General features: G+C 42.3%; 1 protein-coding gene across 2 annotated transcripts in view; it reads left to right on the forward strand.

Moving 5' to 3' along the window:
• The window catches only part of LOC138656960 (cytochrome P450 4V2-like), a 146,232-nt gene that overhangs the window by 28,489 nt on the left and 100,391 nt on the right, over window positions 1-17,352 (forward strand). For both annotated transcript variants that reach the window (XM_069744364.1, XM_069744365.1), the window contains exons 4-6: window positions 7,066-7,256; window positions 7,378-7,447; window positions 12,344-12,470. In XM_069744364.1, coding sequence (XP_069600465.1) covers window positions 7,066-7,256; window positions 7,378-7,447; window positions 12,344-12,470 — 388 coding nt within the window. The remainder of the gene's footprint in view (window positions 1-7,065; window positions 7,257-7,377; window positions 7,448-12,343; window positions 12,471-17,352) is intronic.

Consider the following 17,352-nt stretch of genomic DNA (forward strand, 5'->3'; position numbering starts at 1 on the left):
GTCCTAAACGCACTAGGCGGTTCGATAGCTCTGCCGTTATTGGTACTGTACAGTCCAAATTCCTTTTGTCCATTACCTTAATGTGCTCTTTGTCATCGTATTCTGTCATGGCGTTTGTGGATTCAGGCGCTGCCCTGAATCTGATGGATTTGGATTATGCTAAACGTTGTGGATTTTTCTTGGAGCCTTTGCGGTGTCCTATTCCGTTGAGAGGAATTGATGCTACACCTTTGGCCAAGAATAAGCCTCAGTACTGGGCCCAGCTGACCATGTGCATGGCTCCTGCACATCAGGAAGTTATTCGCTTTCTGGTACTGCATAATTTGCATGATGTGGTCGTGTTGGGGTTGCCATGGCTACAAACCCATAATCCAGTATTGGATTGGAACTCTATGTCGGTAACCAGCTGGGGTTGTCAGGGAGTACATGGTGATGTTCCATTTTTGTCTATTTCGTCATCCATTCCTTCTGACATCCCAGAGTTCTTGTCGGACTTTCAGGATGTATTTGAAGAGTCCAAGTCTGATGCCCTACCTCCGCATAGGAATTGTGATTGTGCTATCGATTTGATTCCTGGTAGTAAATTCCCTAAGGGTCGTTTATTTAATTTGTCCGTACCTGAACACACCGCTATGCGCAGTTATGTGAAGGAGTCCCTGGAGAAGGGACATATTCGCCCATCGTCGTCACCATTGGGAGCAGGGTTCTTTTTTGTAGCCAAGAAGGATGGTTCGCTAAGACCGTGTATTGATTACCGCCTTCTTAATAAGATCACTGTTAAGTTTCAGTATCCCTTGCCATTGATTTCTGACTTGTTTGCTCGGATTAAGGGGGCTAGTTGGTTTACTAAGATTGATCTTCGTGGTGCGTATAATCTGGTGAGAATCAGGCAGGGAGATGAATGGAAAACGGCATTTAATACGCCCGAGGGTCATTTTGAGTATCTGGTGATGCCGTTCGGACTTGCCAATGCTCCATCTGTTTTTCAGTCTTTTATGCATGACATTTTCCGTGAGTATCTGGATAAATTCTTGATTGTTTACTTGGATGACATTTTGATCTTCTCAGATGATTGGGAGTCTCATGTGAAGCAAGTCAGAATGGTTTTCCAGGTACTGCGTGCTAATTCCTTGTTCGTGAAGGGATCAAAGTGTCTCTTCGGTGTGCAGAAAGTTTCATTTTTGGGGTTCATCTTTTCCCCTTCTACTATCGAGATGGATCCGGTTAAGGTTCAGGCCATCCAGGATTGGACTCAGCCGACATCTCTAAAAAGTCTGCAGAAATTCCTGGGCTTTGCTAATTTTTATCGTCGCTTCATCTGTAATTTTTCTAGCATTGCCAGACCATTGACCGATTTGACCAAGAAGGGTGCTGATTTGGTTAATTGGTCTTCTGCTGCCGTGGAAGCTTTTCAGGAGTTGAAGCGTCGTTTTTGCTGTGCCCCTGTGTTGTGTCAACCTGATGTTTCTCTTCCGTTCCAGGTCGAGGTTGATGCTTCTGAGATTGGTGCAGGGGCGGTTTTGTCACAGAGAGGTTCTGGTTGCTCAGTGTTCAAACCATGTGCTTTCTTTTCCAGGAAATTTTCTGCTGCTGAGCGTAATTATGATGTGGGCAACCGAGAGTTGCTGGCCATGAAGTGGGCATTCGAGGAGTGGCGTCATTGGCTTGAGGGTGCTAAGCATCGCGTGGTGGTTTTGACTGATCATAAGAACCTTACTTATCTTGAGTCTGCCAAGCGCTTGAATCCTAGACAGGCCCGTTGGTCGTTATTTTTTGCTCGTTTTGATTTTGTGATTTCATACCTTCCGGGCTCTAAAAATGTGAAGGCGGATGCTCTGTCTAGGAGTTTTGTGCCCGACTCTCCGGGGTTATCTGAGCCGGCGAGTATCCTCAAGGAAGGAGTCATTGTGTCTGCCATCTCCCCTGATTTGCGGAGAGTGTTGCAGAAATTTCAGGCTAATAAACCTGATCGTTGTCCGGCCGAGAAACTGTTCGTCCCTGATAGGTGGACTAGTAAAGTTATCTCTGAACTTCATTGTTCGGTGCTGGCCGGTCATCCAGGAATCTTTGGTACCAGGGAGTTGGTTGCTAGATCCTTCTGGTGGCCATCTCTGTCACGGGATGTGCGTGCTTTTGTGCAGTCCTGTGGAATTTGTGCTAGGGCTAAGCCCTGCTGTTCACGTGCCAGTGGGTTGCTTTTGCCCTTGCCGGTCCCGAAGAGGCCTTGGACACATATTTCGATGGATTTCATTTCTGACCTTCCCGTTTCTCAAAAAATGTCGGTCATTTGGGTGGTCTGTGATCGCTTTTCTAAAATGGTCCATCTGGTGCCCTTGGTTAAATTGCCTTCCTCCTCTGATTTGGTGCCTTTGTTCTTCCAGCATGTGGTTCGTTTACATGGCATTCCTGAGAATATTGTTTCTGACAGAGGTTCCCAGTTTGTCTCGAGGTTCTGGCGAGCCTTTTGTGGTAGGATGGGCATTGACCTATCTTTCTCCTCGGCCTTCCATCCTCAGACTAATGGCCAGACCGAACGAACCAATCAGACCTTGGAAACATATCTGAGATGTTTTGTTTCCGCTGACCATGATGATTGGGTGTCATTTTTGCCGTTGGCTGAGTTCGCCCTTAATAATCGGGCCAGCTCGGCTACCTTGGTCTCTCCATTTTTCTGCAATTCTGGGTTCCATCCTCGTTTCTCTTCAGGACAGGTTGAGTCTTCGGACTGTCCTGGTGTGGATTCTGTGGTGGACAGGTTGCAGCAGATCTGGACTCAGGTAGTGGACAATTTGACCTTGTCCCAGGAGAAGGCTCAGCTTTTCGCTAATCGCCGACGCCGTGTGGGACCCCGACTTCGTGTTGGGGATCTGGTTTGGTTATCTTCTCGTCATATTCCTATGAAGGTTTCCTCTCCTAAATTTAAACCTCGTTTTATTGGTCCGTATAGGATTTCTGAGATTCTCAATCCGGTGTCTTTTCGTCTGACCCTCCCAGACTCCTTTTCCATACATAATGTATTCCATAGGTCGTTGTTGAGGAGATACGTGGCACCTATGGTTCCATCTGTGGAGCCTCCTGCCCCTGTTTTGGTGGAGGGGGAATTGGAGTATATTGTGGAGAAGATTTTGGATTCTCGTGTCTCTAGACGGAAACTCCAGTATCTGGTCAAATGGAAGGGTTATGCTCAGGAAGATAATTCCTGGGTTTTTGCCTCTGATGTCCATGCCCCAGATCTTGTTCGTGCCTTTCATGTGGCTCATCCTGGTCGGCCTGGGGGTTCTGGTGAGGGTTCGGTGACCCCTCCTCAAGGGGGGGGTACTGTTGTGAATTCTGTGGCTGAGTTCACTTCTGTGGTCACAAGTGGTATTGCAGTCTCTGGGCTTCCTCCCTCAGGTGTTTTGGTGAGCTCGTTGGCTGCCTTGCTATTTAGCTCCACCTGAGTCTGTCTTCCTTGCTCCTTGTCAATGTTCCAGTGTTGGATCTGAGCTACTGCATCTTTCCTTGGGCCTGCTGCTCTGCTAGATAAGTGCTTCTAGTTTGTTTTCTGTTTTTTCTGTCCAGCTTGCTATTAACTTTTGCTGGAAGCTCTGAGAAGCAAAGGGGTGCACCGCCGTGCTGTTAGTTCGGCACGGTGGGTCTTTTTACCCCTTTGCGTGGTTTTCGTTTTAGGGTTTTTTGTAGACTGCATAGTTCTCTTTGCTATCCTCGCTCTGTCTAGAATATCGGGCCTCACTTTGCTGAATCTATTTCATTCCTACGTTTGTCTTTTCATCTTGCTAACAGTCATTATATGTGGGGGGCTGCCTATTCCTTTGGGGTATTTCTCTGAGGTAAGTCAGGCTTGTATTTCTATCTTCAGGCTAGTCAGCTCCTCAGGCAGTGCCGAGTTGCATAGGTAGTGATAGGCGCAATCCACTGCTGCTTATAGTTGTGTGAGGATAGATCAGGTACTGCAGTCTACAGAGATTCCACGTCTCAGAGCTCGTCCTATTGTTTTTGGTAATTGCCAGATCTCTGTATGTGCGCTGATTACTGCACGCTGTGTTGCCTGATTGCCAGCCATAACAGTCTCCACCCTAAGTCTAACACCCAAAGATTGCATGCCAGCAGAAAGGAGGGTAGGCGAGGCTTGATAAGCATTCAAACCACCATCATAGATGAAACAAGGAGTATCCAGGAATACATCAGAAAAATGGCGCCAAAAGATGAGATGCTGAGAGAAAGCCTAAGACAGAAACAGCAACAGATCTGGAAGGAAGGACAAGAACATGAAGCGCCATGACAAGACAAGCCACTGCATGGGATGTACCATCGACAGATAATGGAGGTGGATGACATGTAGAAATCCTACCAATGGCTGGAGAAAGCTGGACACCAAGACAGCACAGAGGCACTAGTCATAGAGGCACAAGGGCAAGCACTAAGTAGCAGATCCATAGAAGCAGGAATCTACCACACATGTCAAGACCCAAGGTGCAGACTGTGCAAAGAAATATCAGAAACTGTCCAACACATAGCAGCAGGTGGAAAATGCAAGCAGGAACAGCATATACCGAGCGCCACAACCAAGTAGCAGGAATTGTATGCAGGAACATCTGCACAGCATATGGGCTAAGTCCCTTTAAGTCCAGGTGGGAGACACCAGAAAAAGTGGTGGAGAATAAAAGGGCTAAAATCCTGTGGAACTTCAAGATCCAGACAGATAAGCAGGTGTTGGCTAACCAACCAGACATTGTGATAGTAGACAAGGATCAGAAGACAGCAATGATAATAGATGTGGCAGTGCCAAGTGACAGCAACATCAGAAAGAAGGAATATGGGATGCTGGAGAAATACCAGTGCCTTAAAGGAGAACTGGAGAAGATGTGGAAGGTGAAGGCAACAGTGATTCCAGTGGTGATAGGAGCACTTGGAGCAGTGACCCCTAAATTGGAAGAATGGCCACAACAGATCCCAGGAGCAACATCTGAGCTCTCTGTCCGGAAAAGCGTAATGCTGGGAACAACTAAGATCCTATGCAACACCCTCAAACTCCCAGGCCTCTGGTAGAGGACCAGAGAATGAGGAAGCACAACAAAGACCACCCCCATTGGGGGTGAGAAGTAAGTTTTTGCTTTTATATATATATATATATATATATATATATATATATATATACAGTGGGGAAAAAAGTATTTAGTCAGCCACCAATTGTGCAAGTTCTCCCACGTAAAAAGATGAGAGAGGCCTGTAATTGATATAATAGGTAAACCACAAGTATGAGAGTCAAAATGAGAAAACAAATCCAGAAAATCACCTTGTCTGATTTGGCAATATTTATTTAGCAAATTATGGTGGAAAATAAGTATTTGGTCACCTAAAAACATGCAAGATTTCTGGCTCTTACAGACCTGTAACTTCTTCTTTAAGAGGCTCCTCTGTCCTCCACTCATTACCTGCAGTCATGGTGCCTGTTTGAACTTGTTATTAGTATAAAAGACACCTGGCCACAACCTCAAACAGCCACACTCCTGTCTCCACTATGGTGAAGACTAAAGAGCTACAAAATTGTAGCCCTGCACCAGGTTGGTAAGATTGAATCTGCAATAGGCAAGCAGCTTGGTGTGATTAAATCAACTGTGGGAGCAATAATAGGAAAATGGAAGACATACAAGACCACTGATAATCTCTCTCTATGTGATCACAAGAATGGTGAGCAAAAATCCCAGAACCACACAGGGGGACCTAGTGAATGACCTGCATAGAGCTGGGACCACCCTAACAAAGGCTACCCTCAGCAGCACACTACGCCACCAGTGACTGAGATCCTGCAGTGCCAGACATGTGCCCCTGCTTAAGCCAGTACATGTCTGGGCCGTTCTGAAGTTTGCTAGAAAGCATATGGATTATCCAGAAGAGTATTGGGAGAATGTTATTTGGTCTGATGAAACCAAAGTAGAACTGTTTGGTAGAAACAAAACTCGTTGTGTTTAGAGGAGAGAGAATGCTGAGTTGCATCCAAAGAACACCATACCTATTGTGAAGCATGGGGGTGGCAACATCATGCTTTGGGGCTGTTTCTCTGCAAAGGGACCAGGACGAATGATCCGTGTACATGAAAGAATGAATGGGGTCATGTATCGTGCAAACCTCCTTCCATCAGCAAGGGCATTGAAGATGAAATGTGGATGGGTCTTTCAGCATGATAATGATCCCAAGCACACCGCCAGGGCAACAAAGGAGTGGCTTCGTAAGAAGCAAATGAAGGTCTTGGAGTGTCATAGCCAGTCTCCAGATCTCAACCCCATAGAAAACCTTTGGATGGAGTTCAAAGTCTGTGTTGCCCAGTGACAGGCCCAAAACATCACTGCTCTAGAGGAGATCTGCATGGAGGAATGGGCCAACATACCACCAACAATGTGTGCCATCCTTGTGAAGACTTACAGAAAACGTTTGACCTCTCTCATTGCGAACAAAGGATATTTTTTTACTATTGCTGCGGCGGTGATCAGTGCATGGTGCAATACCTTTAAGGACTTGTACTCACTGAGCGGTTCACTGTGACATAGCAGAGGGCTTCATACAGTTTTATCAAAATATTGCACTAAGAACCTCATGTTCAGTTTCATAAATTATTTCTCAGCTGCGATAGATCAATGTATGTTTTGAATGTGTGGTATTTTAGAGCAATAATATGTTTCTTTATTTTATTCTTATACTAAATTTATGTATAATAAGTTTTAGCTACTTCCATAATTTTCCCATGAAAATATTGTATAGACAGCAACCAATTGTGGATGAGATTGACAATTTATATTTGGAACGCATCTGAAACCAACTGATACCTTCACTAAATCCTACAAATTGGAAGTCAGTTTTACCTTTATAAAGACAATAGGTTTGTGGAACCTCTGAGACAAAAGGAAAAGGTTGGTTGGTATTCGAGTAACGTAAGAAATATCATTCACTATTTTCACATTACAATACAGTTGAACAACTATAAATATAACAACAGTACATATAATAAAATGATTAAAGTTTGTGCCAAATAAATAAGTCATATGATATTTCTTTAAATGTTTCCAGTACAGGTAAAAAATGGCATTCCCGAAGGAAAATGATAACTCCAACTTTTCATTTTGCGATTCTGTCTGAATTCTTGGAGGTTATGAATGAGCAATCAAAAGTGTTGGTGGAAAAATTCAAGGAAAAAATGGACAAAGAAGCTTTTAATTGCTTTATGGATGTAACCCTTTGTGCTTTGGATATAATATCTGGTAGGTTTAAAAGTCTATCTATCTATCATCTATCTATCTATCTATCTGTCTATCTATCTCTCAATACCATATTCAGTTTCATTTTTTGTTTAGTAATGTATTCTTCTTGTTGGTTTTCCAGAAACTGCTATGGGAAAGAAACTATATGCCCAGAGTAACAGCAATTCTGATTATATACACGCAATTTATAAGTAAGGTTTCTCTTCTTTTCTTGACATCTATTTTTTTACATTTAGACTAGACAATCTGTTATTCCAAGTCCATAATTTCAATCTTGGCATGTCTTCCATGATTTTCTCACATAGTAAAAACTTAGATTAGAATATACGTTCACATATAAACACAATTATTTGTAGCTATGCAAGCTTGTCAGCATGTAAACTTTGATATGGGTGTTGCTTTAGACCTACATTTACCAAAAGTGGCATAATTTTACATGTAAATCTCAGTTAATTTGCAACAAATTTATGACTGCATTTTATCTATCCTAAGTTGTTGTAATTCATAACATACAGTTAGGTCCATATATATTTGGACAGAGACAACATTTTTCTACTTTTGGTTATAGACATTACCACAATTAATTTTAAACAAAACAATTCAGATGCAGTTGAAGTTCAGACCTTCAGCTTTCATTTGAGGGTATCCACATTAAAATTGGATGAAGGGTTTAGGAGTTTCAGCTCCTTAACATGGACCACCCTGTTTCTAAAGGGACCCAAAATAATTGGACAGATTCAATAATTTTATATAAAATGTTCATTTTTAGTACTTGATTGAAAACCCTTTGTTGGCAATGACTGCCTGAAGTTTTGAACTCATGGACATCACCAAATGCTGTGTTTCCTCCTTTTTGATGCTCTGCCAGGCCTTCACTGCGGAGGTTTTCAGTTGCTGTTTGTTTGTGGGCCTTTCAGTCTGAAGTTTAGTCTTTAACAAGTGAAATGCTGCTCAATTGGGTTGAGATCAGGTGACTGACTTGGCCATTCAAGAATATTCCACTTCTTTGCTTTAATAAACTCCTGGGTTGCTTTGGCTTTATGTCTTGGGTCATTGTCCATCTGTAGTATGAAACGACGACCAATCAGTTTTGCTGCATTTGGCTGGATCTGAGCACACAGTATGGCTCTGAATACCTCAGAATTCATTCGGCTGCTTCCGTCCTGTGTCACATCATAAATAAACACTATTGACCGAGTGCCACTGGCAGCCATGCATGCCCAAGCCATCACACTGCCTCCGCCGTGTTTTACAGATGATGTGGTTTCCTTTGGATCATGAGCTGTACCATGCCTTTGCCATACTTTTCTCTTTCCATCATTCTGGTAGAGGTTGATCTTGGCTTCATCTGTCCAAAGAATGTTCTTCCAGAACTGTGCTGGCTTTTTTAGATGTTTGTTAGCAAAGTGCAGTGTAGCCTTTTTATTATTGATGCTTATGAGTGGCTGCACCGTGCAGTGAACCCTCTGTATTTACTTTCATGCAGTCTTCTCTTTATGGTAGATTTGGATATTGATACGCCGACCTCCTGGAGAGTGTTATTCACTTGGTTGGCTGTTGTGAAAGGGTTTCTCTTCACCATGGAGATTATTCTGCGATCATCCACCACTGTTGTCTTCCGTGGGCGCCCAGGTCTTTTTGCATTGATGAGTTCACCAGTGCTTTCTTTCTTTCTCAGGATGTACCAAACTGTAGATTTTGCCACTCCTAATATTGTAGCAATTTATCGGATGGGTTTTTTCTGTTTTCGCAGCTTAATGATGGCTTGTTTCACCTGCATGGAGAGCTCCTTTGACCGCATGTTTACTTCAGAGCAAAACCTTCCAAATGCAAGCACCACACCTCAAATCAACTCCAGGCCTTTTATCTGCTTAATTGAGAATGACATAATGAAGGGATTGCCCACACCTGTCCATGAAATAGCGTTGGAGTCAATTGTCCAATTACTTTTGGTCCCTTTAAAAACAGGGTGGCACATGTTAAGGAGCTGAAACTCCTAAACCCTTCATCCAATTTTAATGTTAATACTCTCAAATGAAAGCTGAAAATCTGAACTTCAACTGCATCTGAATTGTTTTGTTTAAAATTCATCGTGGTAATGTCTATAACCAAAATTAGAAAAATATTGTCTCTGTCCAAATATATATGGACCTAACTGTATATCATGGCCAAATGCAATGGCTAAATACAATGTACTTTTTGTATACTAGGGTCTGATTGGAGAAGAGAAACATTTTTCTTCTTCAATGTTCAATTTTTCATCTAGTTTTTAAGGTAATCTGTCACATGGTTTTTGTTATGTACCGTAATTAGAGTGCACCATGATGTTGGAGAAATAGACTGATTCTAGGGATGTATCACTTACTAGGCTGTGTCTTTTGCTCTTTAATTACAATCAGTGTTTTATCAGCAAGAAATTATCACTAAGGACCAGGTGTCTTGTGTCTTTTGGTCTAACCACTCCCCCAGTGCAGAAGTATTCTGTCAATGTACAATGTACACAGAAAGACGCCACTCAGTAATGTGAGTGGGGTTATAACATTCTGAGCTCTGCTAGATCAGCAAAAGAGAAAACATGAATCTGTCATAAATACTGCAGTCAGGAAACTAAGTGACACATCAGTGGAAATAGGGTCTCTGTCCCTTCTTTATGCTACTGTCAGATTACATAGCAAAAGTCTGCTGACAGAGTCCCTTTATTATTTTAAGGTATACCTAAACACCAGCCAAACTCTAAGCTATGCCTACATTTCACTTCAGTTTTACCAACTGGCATGTGTGGCACAAGTGGCTGTAAATTCATCAGTTATTATAACCAGAAATTTGCCATAAAACTGGTTGAAATATCACACAATTTGTGCATGACTGGTAGTGGTGTAAATTATTTGAGAAATGTATTCTAATCAATAATTGGTAAGAATTTTCTGTGGTGTCGAACAATATCGCCAAAATCATTAAGATGCACAAGTGAAATTGTTGTATTTTACTCCAGTGAATCTTTCGCCAAGACTGGCTACAAAACACCAGTCTTTAGGTATTGGTGCCAAAGAGTTAATAAATTTGGCAGATAGCAAATTGTGCACTATTTTTGAGTAAGTCACCAAAAAAAAAAAAAAAAAAGATTTGCTGTGTGTGAGGAAAAGGTTCTAAAGGCGATTGGACCGATGCATGTAGAGCGGATTCCATGGCTGCAAGGAATGCAGACTTTTTTCAGCACGGAGCACCAGTTAAATCGATCTTATTGTTGAGTTTTATTACAGATTTGCTTGCTCCTCAGTTCAGCTTCAAGGATCAATGTTTCCATTCTAGTGACAGAGGAAGATGTGCGGGCTGGATCTTAAGGCCCCTTCACACTCAGCGACGCTGCAGCGATACCGACAACGATGTCGATCGGTGCAGCGTCGCTGTTTGGTCGCTGGAGAGCTGTCACACAGACAGCTCTCCAGCGACCAACGATCCCGAGTTACCCGGGTAACCAGGGTAAACATCGGGTTACTAAGCGCAGGGCCGCGCTTAGTAACCCGATGTTTACCCTGGTTACCAGCGTAAAAGTAAAAAAAACAAACACTACATACTTACCTACCGCTGTCTGTCCCCGGCGCTCTGCTTCTCTGCACTCCTCCTGCACTGGCTGTGAGCACAGCGGCCGGAAAGCAGAGCGGTGACGTCACCGCTCTGCTTTCCGGCTGACCGACGCTCACAGTACAGGAGGAGTGCAGAGAAGCTGAGCGCCGGGGACAGACAGCGGTAGGGAAGTATGTAGTGTTTGTTTTTTTTACTTTTACGCTGGTAACCAGGGTAAACATCGGGGTATTAAGTGCGGCCCTGCGCTTAGTAACCCGATGTTTACCCTGGTTACCAGTGAAGACATCGCTGGATCGGTGTCACACACGCCGATCCAGCGATGTCTGCAGGGAGTCCAGCGACGAAATAAAGTTCTGGACTTTCCTCAGCGACCAACAATCTCCCAGCAGGGGCCTGATCGTTGGTCGCTGTCACACAGAACGATTTCCTTAACGATATCGTTGCTACGTCACAAAAAGCAATGATATCGTTAACGATATCGTTATGTGTGAAGGTACCTTTATGCATACATAAGGCCAGACACAAGATTAGTAATCAGGTAAAGCAATCATTCCATTAATCTCATTAGTGTGTCAGGGGCCTAAAGCCATTGTTCTCCCAGTCACTAGACCCATTATGTGGATGAGGATAGTAGACCCAGTGGAGTGGACACCTCAGGAAGTCTCACATGCAGTCCCAGGTAACGGGGCTCGACCTGAGGAAAACATCTCCACCAATGAGCAGTTAGCTTTGGGGGGGTGCTTCCCTAGAGCCAGGCTCAATTCCAGGGAGCGACTTGGGGTATTTACGACACTGATGAGGAAAAGGAGGAGTTGTTGCTGGCTGGAGTTGGATATACGCACTACAGTCATGGCATCCTCAGTCTAGGGGAACATGGACTGTGACTGCAAATATAATGGTCGGAGATACAAAAGCTGTGGCCTAACAAAAAGTTGGGAGACAGTGGGTATCGACTGGTACAGGCGCAGTGGAAATATCAGCCCCAGGATGGAATCTTGTGGATGGAGGACATTGCATTGGGACCATCAACCCGGAATTACTGTAAGACTGTGGACGTAGCAAAAATAGTTACATAGTTAACCTGCCTAAGGTGACTATTACAACCCACAACCTCAGATTTTCACACTGTGAAATTACTAAATCAAGTCCACATAACAGATGTGAAGTATATCCAGTGTATGTAGAGGAGCTGCAGACAAGGGATGAAAATTAATAAAGAAGAAAGCTATTAAGCATTTCTTTCCATAAAAATTCTTTTTTGAACCTGTATTTTTTAGTTGCCACTCTAGTGCTGTATCAATTTTTTAGTTTTAGATTCTAAATTAATTGCTATCAAGAGTGACAGAAACCCGGATGAAAGCCTCTAATAGAAAATCCAGATAGTATCTTTTCCAAAGTGCACCACATAATCACATTTATCTTAGAAATTAATTTGTAATCATGCTGTGTCTAAAGATGTGTGATGCTCATTTAGACTTATTTTTGTCTATTATTTGATCAAGAATGAGTGATATCATCCACCGTAGACAGAAAATGCCCTGGTTATGGCCAGACTTTCTGTACTCAAAGTTAAAAGAAGGAAAGGAGCATGATAGGAACCTGGGTATCCTTCATTCATTTACTGACAGTGTAAGTAGATTTTGTTTTATTTCTTTATTATTGTGACAGTCAATTTAAGATCTCATTCATATGGCAAAATCATCTGGAACTTGTACAACATCACAGGAAACCTTTACGTGTTTTGTGTTGTCCATGAATCAAAGACTCAAAGCTGTATTGCCAGCTCACAGGATTTGCACATTAATAAGCCTGTGGCTTTTAAGTTATGGCTGATCCGTGAATATACAATTAGTTTGGAGAAAGCAGGCACCACCAAAATAGTAGGGAGTGCTCACTGCATAGCAAATAATCACAGCAAAAATAAGGAGAAAAAAGATATGTTTGGACAGACACATTCCAATATTTAATATTTTTATTCAGTAATGCAAAACAAACAAGATACAGAGAAATTAAAACCAGTTAAAAACATGCACAAAACCAATGTGCCGCAATGAGAATAACAGTCTAAGCTCAAATAATTAGACAAAAAACTTCCTCATGGGGAGTATCCAAGGACAACAAGTGATCAACAAATGCAAATAATACAAGAAAAAAATGTGTATATTGGATAAATACTAGTCTAGGAAAGAGAAAAAAAGAGTTAAATGGTAAGAAACATTTCTGGTGAGGGACAAAGAAAACCCACACATGTATTGCCAAAATTCGGCTTCTTCAGGGGAGCAAAATTTGATTTCCTCATGGTGTAGAATTTTTGTAAGTGCATTGGTGTTTTATATCTAGATTCTAAAGCGGCAATCAAAAAAGACAGCGAACGATAGTAACAGAATAAAAAGTAAAATAGGTTGGCATAATATACGGTATATCAATTCCGTGATCTGTGAATATACGTTTTTTATGTTTCCAAAAAGGCATAAAAATAAAAACATGAAACAATGTTATTGCTCTCCATAAATCAGAGAAAAGTCTCCAGGTACGGACTGGGGCTTAAATTCAGCCCTGGCATTTGAAATCACACAGGCCCATGTTGTCTCCATCCCCAAGTACTAGATGGGATATATTACTAATATTCCCCTTGATGGAGGAAAGGAAGATTTACTACAAAACCAATATTTCTAATGATACCCGAGGCATGCTGGGGTAAGTGAGTCAGCAACTTTGTGCTTCGTTACAACTCTTAACAGTATGGGTGTCTTGAGAACATCTATTCTTTTAACAACTTAGCAGACAAGGCAGCCCATAAAAAGACAGGCCCTTCTGGCATTTGCCAGAATTGCCAGATGGCCAGTCCGGCCCTGAAAGTCTCTATGACTTTTGGTCTCTCAATGGCATCATTATTCATTTATACTTCATATTTATATGCTCTTAAAGACCAGCAATTTAACCTTCGTCAGGCTGCATAATTTTACAACGTTAACAGGCTGCAGAGGTACAATTATACCTTCATATATATTTTATTGAAATTTGGCCAATATATTCTGGACCAAAACTGCAGAGATATCACGAAATTTCAGCCCTCTACGGCTGTTCGAAAAAAAAAGTTATTGCAATTTTAAAACGGAATAGTTAGGAACATAGCTCTAGTAGGAATTAAAACTTAACCTTTAATGTGTACAAGGTAAAAATATACAATAACAAAAACAAATAGTGTCACCCCAAGACAAAGAACATATAATGGTATTAAATGATGTAGCCTGTTAAGTAAGACATCACTTATGGGTGATACCAAAATAGAATGTTAGTGAGAACAGTCGTTGTACATACAAAGTATGCTGTCCCACACTCTCAAGATACCTCTGGTTAATAACACAAGCACGCCTAGGTGCAAGAGATGTTAAGCCAGGTAGCCTTGTATGTATAGGTATTGGCAGGTATCAAAAAACAGATAATAAACAGGCGGGAGCGGGTAAAGCAAATGGGGTGGAAATCATGCATAACAAAAATGTTTAAAACAAGAACGATCTCACCAATTGCCGTAGCCCAGGTAGGTATAGCCCATGGTTCGCTGGGGTGGAGAAATCCATAAATCAGCGATGTAAGGAGACAATACCCTGTCAATCCCTAAGGGGCTATCCGTAAACCTAGATTCCCGAGCTCCCGCCCTTACAAGGGCAGTCCACAACTACCCCTGAGCAATATCATGCCCTGCACTCTCCCTATTAGAATGTCCCGACGCGTTTCTTCGCAGGCCGAATCATCAGGGGACTTGCCTGCCTGGGAGCTAAAGTGCACGAGTGCTATAAAGAAGGACAAAAGGACCTGCCACCCTCCATGTTACACTGAGGAGAGTGGGGGGAGTTACTAGGTCCACTTAAATAATCTGCTGGAAGGCATGATTAGCCTATCACATACTAAGCACAAAACATGTGATCAAATAGGAGTTAGCAAATACTTAATGAAGCGATATATGGCTAAACCAGTGATCAGAAAAGAGACCCAGATAAAGCAAAGGCCGCAGAGCACTGTAGTCAATAGTACCTGTGAGGTAATAGTCCGGGATATAGACGCCATGAGTCCGATGAAGAGACACGAGGGAGAAACTTCCGGTGACAACGGAAGTTCCGGTTGCCAGGATACAAGGACGCTAACAAGCGCTAGGACGCGCCGAAACCTAGAGGCTTCCCGATAAACTGAAAGTAGTGGTTACTAGGTTACCAAGACGCTACCATGCGCTAGGACGCGCCGAGACCTAAAATGTACCGGAAAAGATAGTTGTTAGAACGCTACAGCGCTACTGAATCAGTGAGGCCTCCCTTATTTTACACAATCGCCGAACAGGCGTAATAGATATGGACGGGAATAGCTGATGCTAAAATACGAAAAGAAAAACGCAGAAGTGCCATCAGTGTATAATGACGCCTAAGCGCCACATCAGGGTCTCGATCCCAAAAAATTTTGCTGGGACGCTCAGAACATTACCACTGCATAATGTAACACTCAAACACTGAGGCGCCACCACTGTGTCAGTATGTCCCTATCATAGAGATTGTTAAGATACTAAAATGCCACCACTGCGCACTAATCAAGTGCCGTGACCACGTCATTATCTAAATCTCATAGAGGTTCAAACTTGCTACTGCACAGTTATTACCAGAGCGCGCAAGCGCCATGACTGTGTAAAAATGCAGAGTTAAATATTACAAATATATCAATATATCCCTATACGTGTCAGATAGAACCTAAGTAGTCAAGGACATACCCCACTAGGGACAGCAGACTTGCTCACATCAATAACCCCAAGAAGAAAAATAGGGGGGGTGATGGTAATAACAGACAATACTTATACAAATAAGGAGGGGGGGGCAACAAAAAGGATTTTGGAAGGGCACATAATGCATGTCCACTGACACTTAAGCTATCAATAGAAGAAAGCAAAAAAAGGTCCTAACAGAGAATTAAAGGAAACATCCATAGTTGATTTGGTCATTGAGGCCATGGGGTGAAACGGTATTCAAATAGAAAATCCATTTAGCCTTCTTCTGGAGCAGCAACTGATCCCAGTTGCCTCCTCGAACGGGCATAGTAACCTTTTCAATCGCTATAAACCGTAAGTTCTTGACTTGTCCATTATGCAGCTGGTTGATGTGTCGAGACACAGATGTGTCCCTGTTATGAAGCACATCGCCCACGTGTTCCCCGATTCGCTTCTTAAATTCCCTGATCGTCTTGCCTATATACTCCATGCCACAGGTGCAAGAGGCCCTGTAGATAACCCCTTTAGTGCTGCAGTTAATAAACTGCTTGATGGAATACTCCTTGCCAGTTACATTGCTGACAAAGGATTTGCTGATGTCAACATATTGGCATACCGTACAGTGCCCGCACTTATAGCACCCCGTGACATTACTTTTAAGCAACGTGTCCCTAGAAGAATTCGTGAAGCGGCTATGAACAATTCTATGTACAAAAAAGGTTGCACTCTATCGTGCAAAAGCATGTCTAATCTGAAATATATGAAATATGAATAACAAAATGGCTTTTGAACATTAGGAAAATATTTAAGAGATGCTTTGCACAGAATTTGATATAATCAAATAGTGTGAACCCATCAACCGTCGTCAAGGTGGTCTCATAAAACTGATGGGTCCCTGAACCCCTGTCCAAATGTGAACACTTACCGAAGGCCAATGTCTGTATGCCTGGGTGAATGTGGACACCTCTGTTCAGCAAAGCCTACATATGAGTTGGCCGGGACCAAGTGTGATGAGATGCAATTAAAAACCACATGGTGATGGGAGGAGTGCTTAGTCAGTCAGCTACCATAGAAATGACAAAAAAAAAAAGACTCGCACATCCAAACTAGTGTGAATAGGTGCATACCAGGAGCAGCTACCTCCATACATAAATATACAAAAAAGGTTGCACTCTCTCGTGCAAAAGCATGTCTAATCTGAAATATATGAAATATGAATAGCAAAATGGCTTTTGAACATTAGGAAAATATGAGTTTTATGAGACCACCTTGACGACGGTTGATGGGCTCACACTATTTGATTATATCAAATTCTGTGCAAAGCGTCTCTTAAATATTTTCCTAATGTTCAAAAGCCATTTTGCTATTCATATTTCATATATTTCAGATTAGACATTCTTTTGCACGATAGAGTGCAACCTTTTTTGTATATTTATGTATGGAGGTAGCTGCTCCTGGTATGAACCTATTCACACTAGTTTGGATGTGCGAGTCTTTTTTTTGTCATTTCTATGAACAATTTTGTCTTGTAGCGATCTGGATTTCTTATAGGTAATCGTAGGGATATCCCCCAGATGATCAGAGATATCCGGATCCATCTGAAGGATTGACAAATGTCTATTGAGAATGTCCCTTACTCGACTGGCCCCATTGTCATAGGTGGTAATGAAGCGAACAGAGGTATCATCCTGTTTTTTAGGGGCAGGATTTAGCAGTTCGCCGCGGTCCCTACTCTTTGCCTCATGATATGCCTTGCTCAAG

This window comes from Ranitomeya imitator, chromosome 1, assembly GCF_032444005.1.
Source record: "Ranitomeya imitator isolate aRanImi1 chromosome 1, aRanImi1.pri, whole genome shotgun sequence".
In the NCBI taxonomy this organism is placed as follows: Eukaryota; Metazoa; Chordata; class Amphibia; order Anura; family Dendrobatidae; genus Ranitomeya; species Ranitomeya imitator.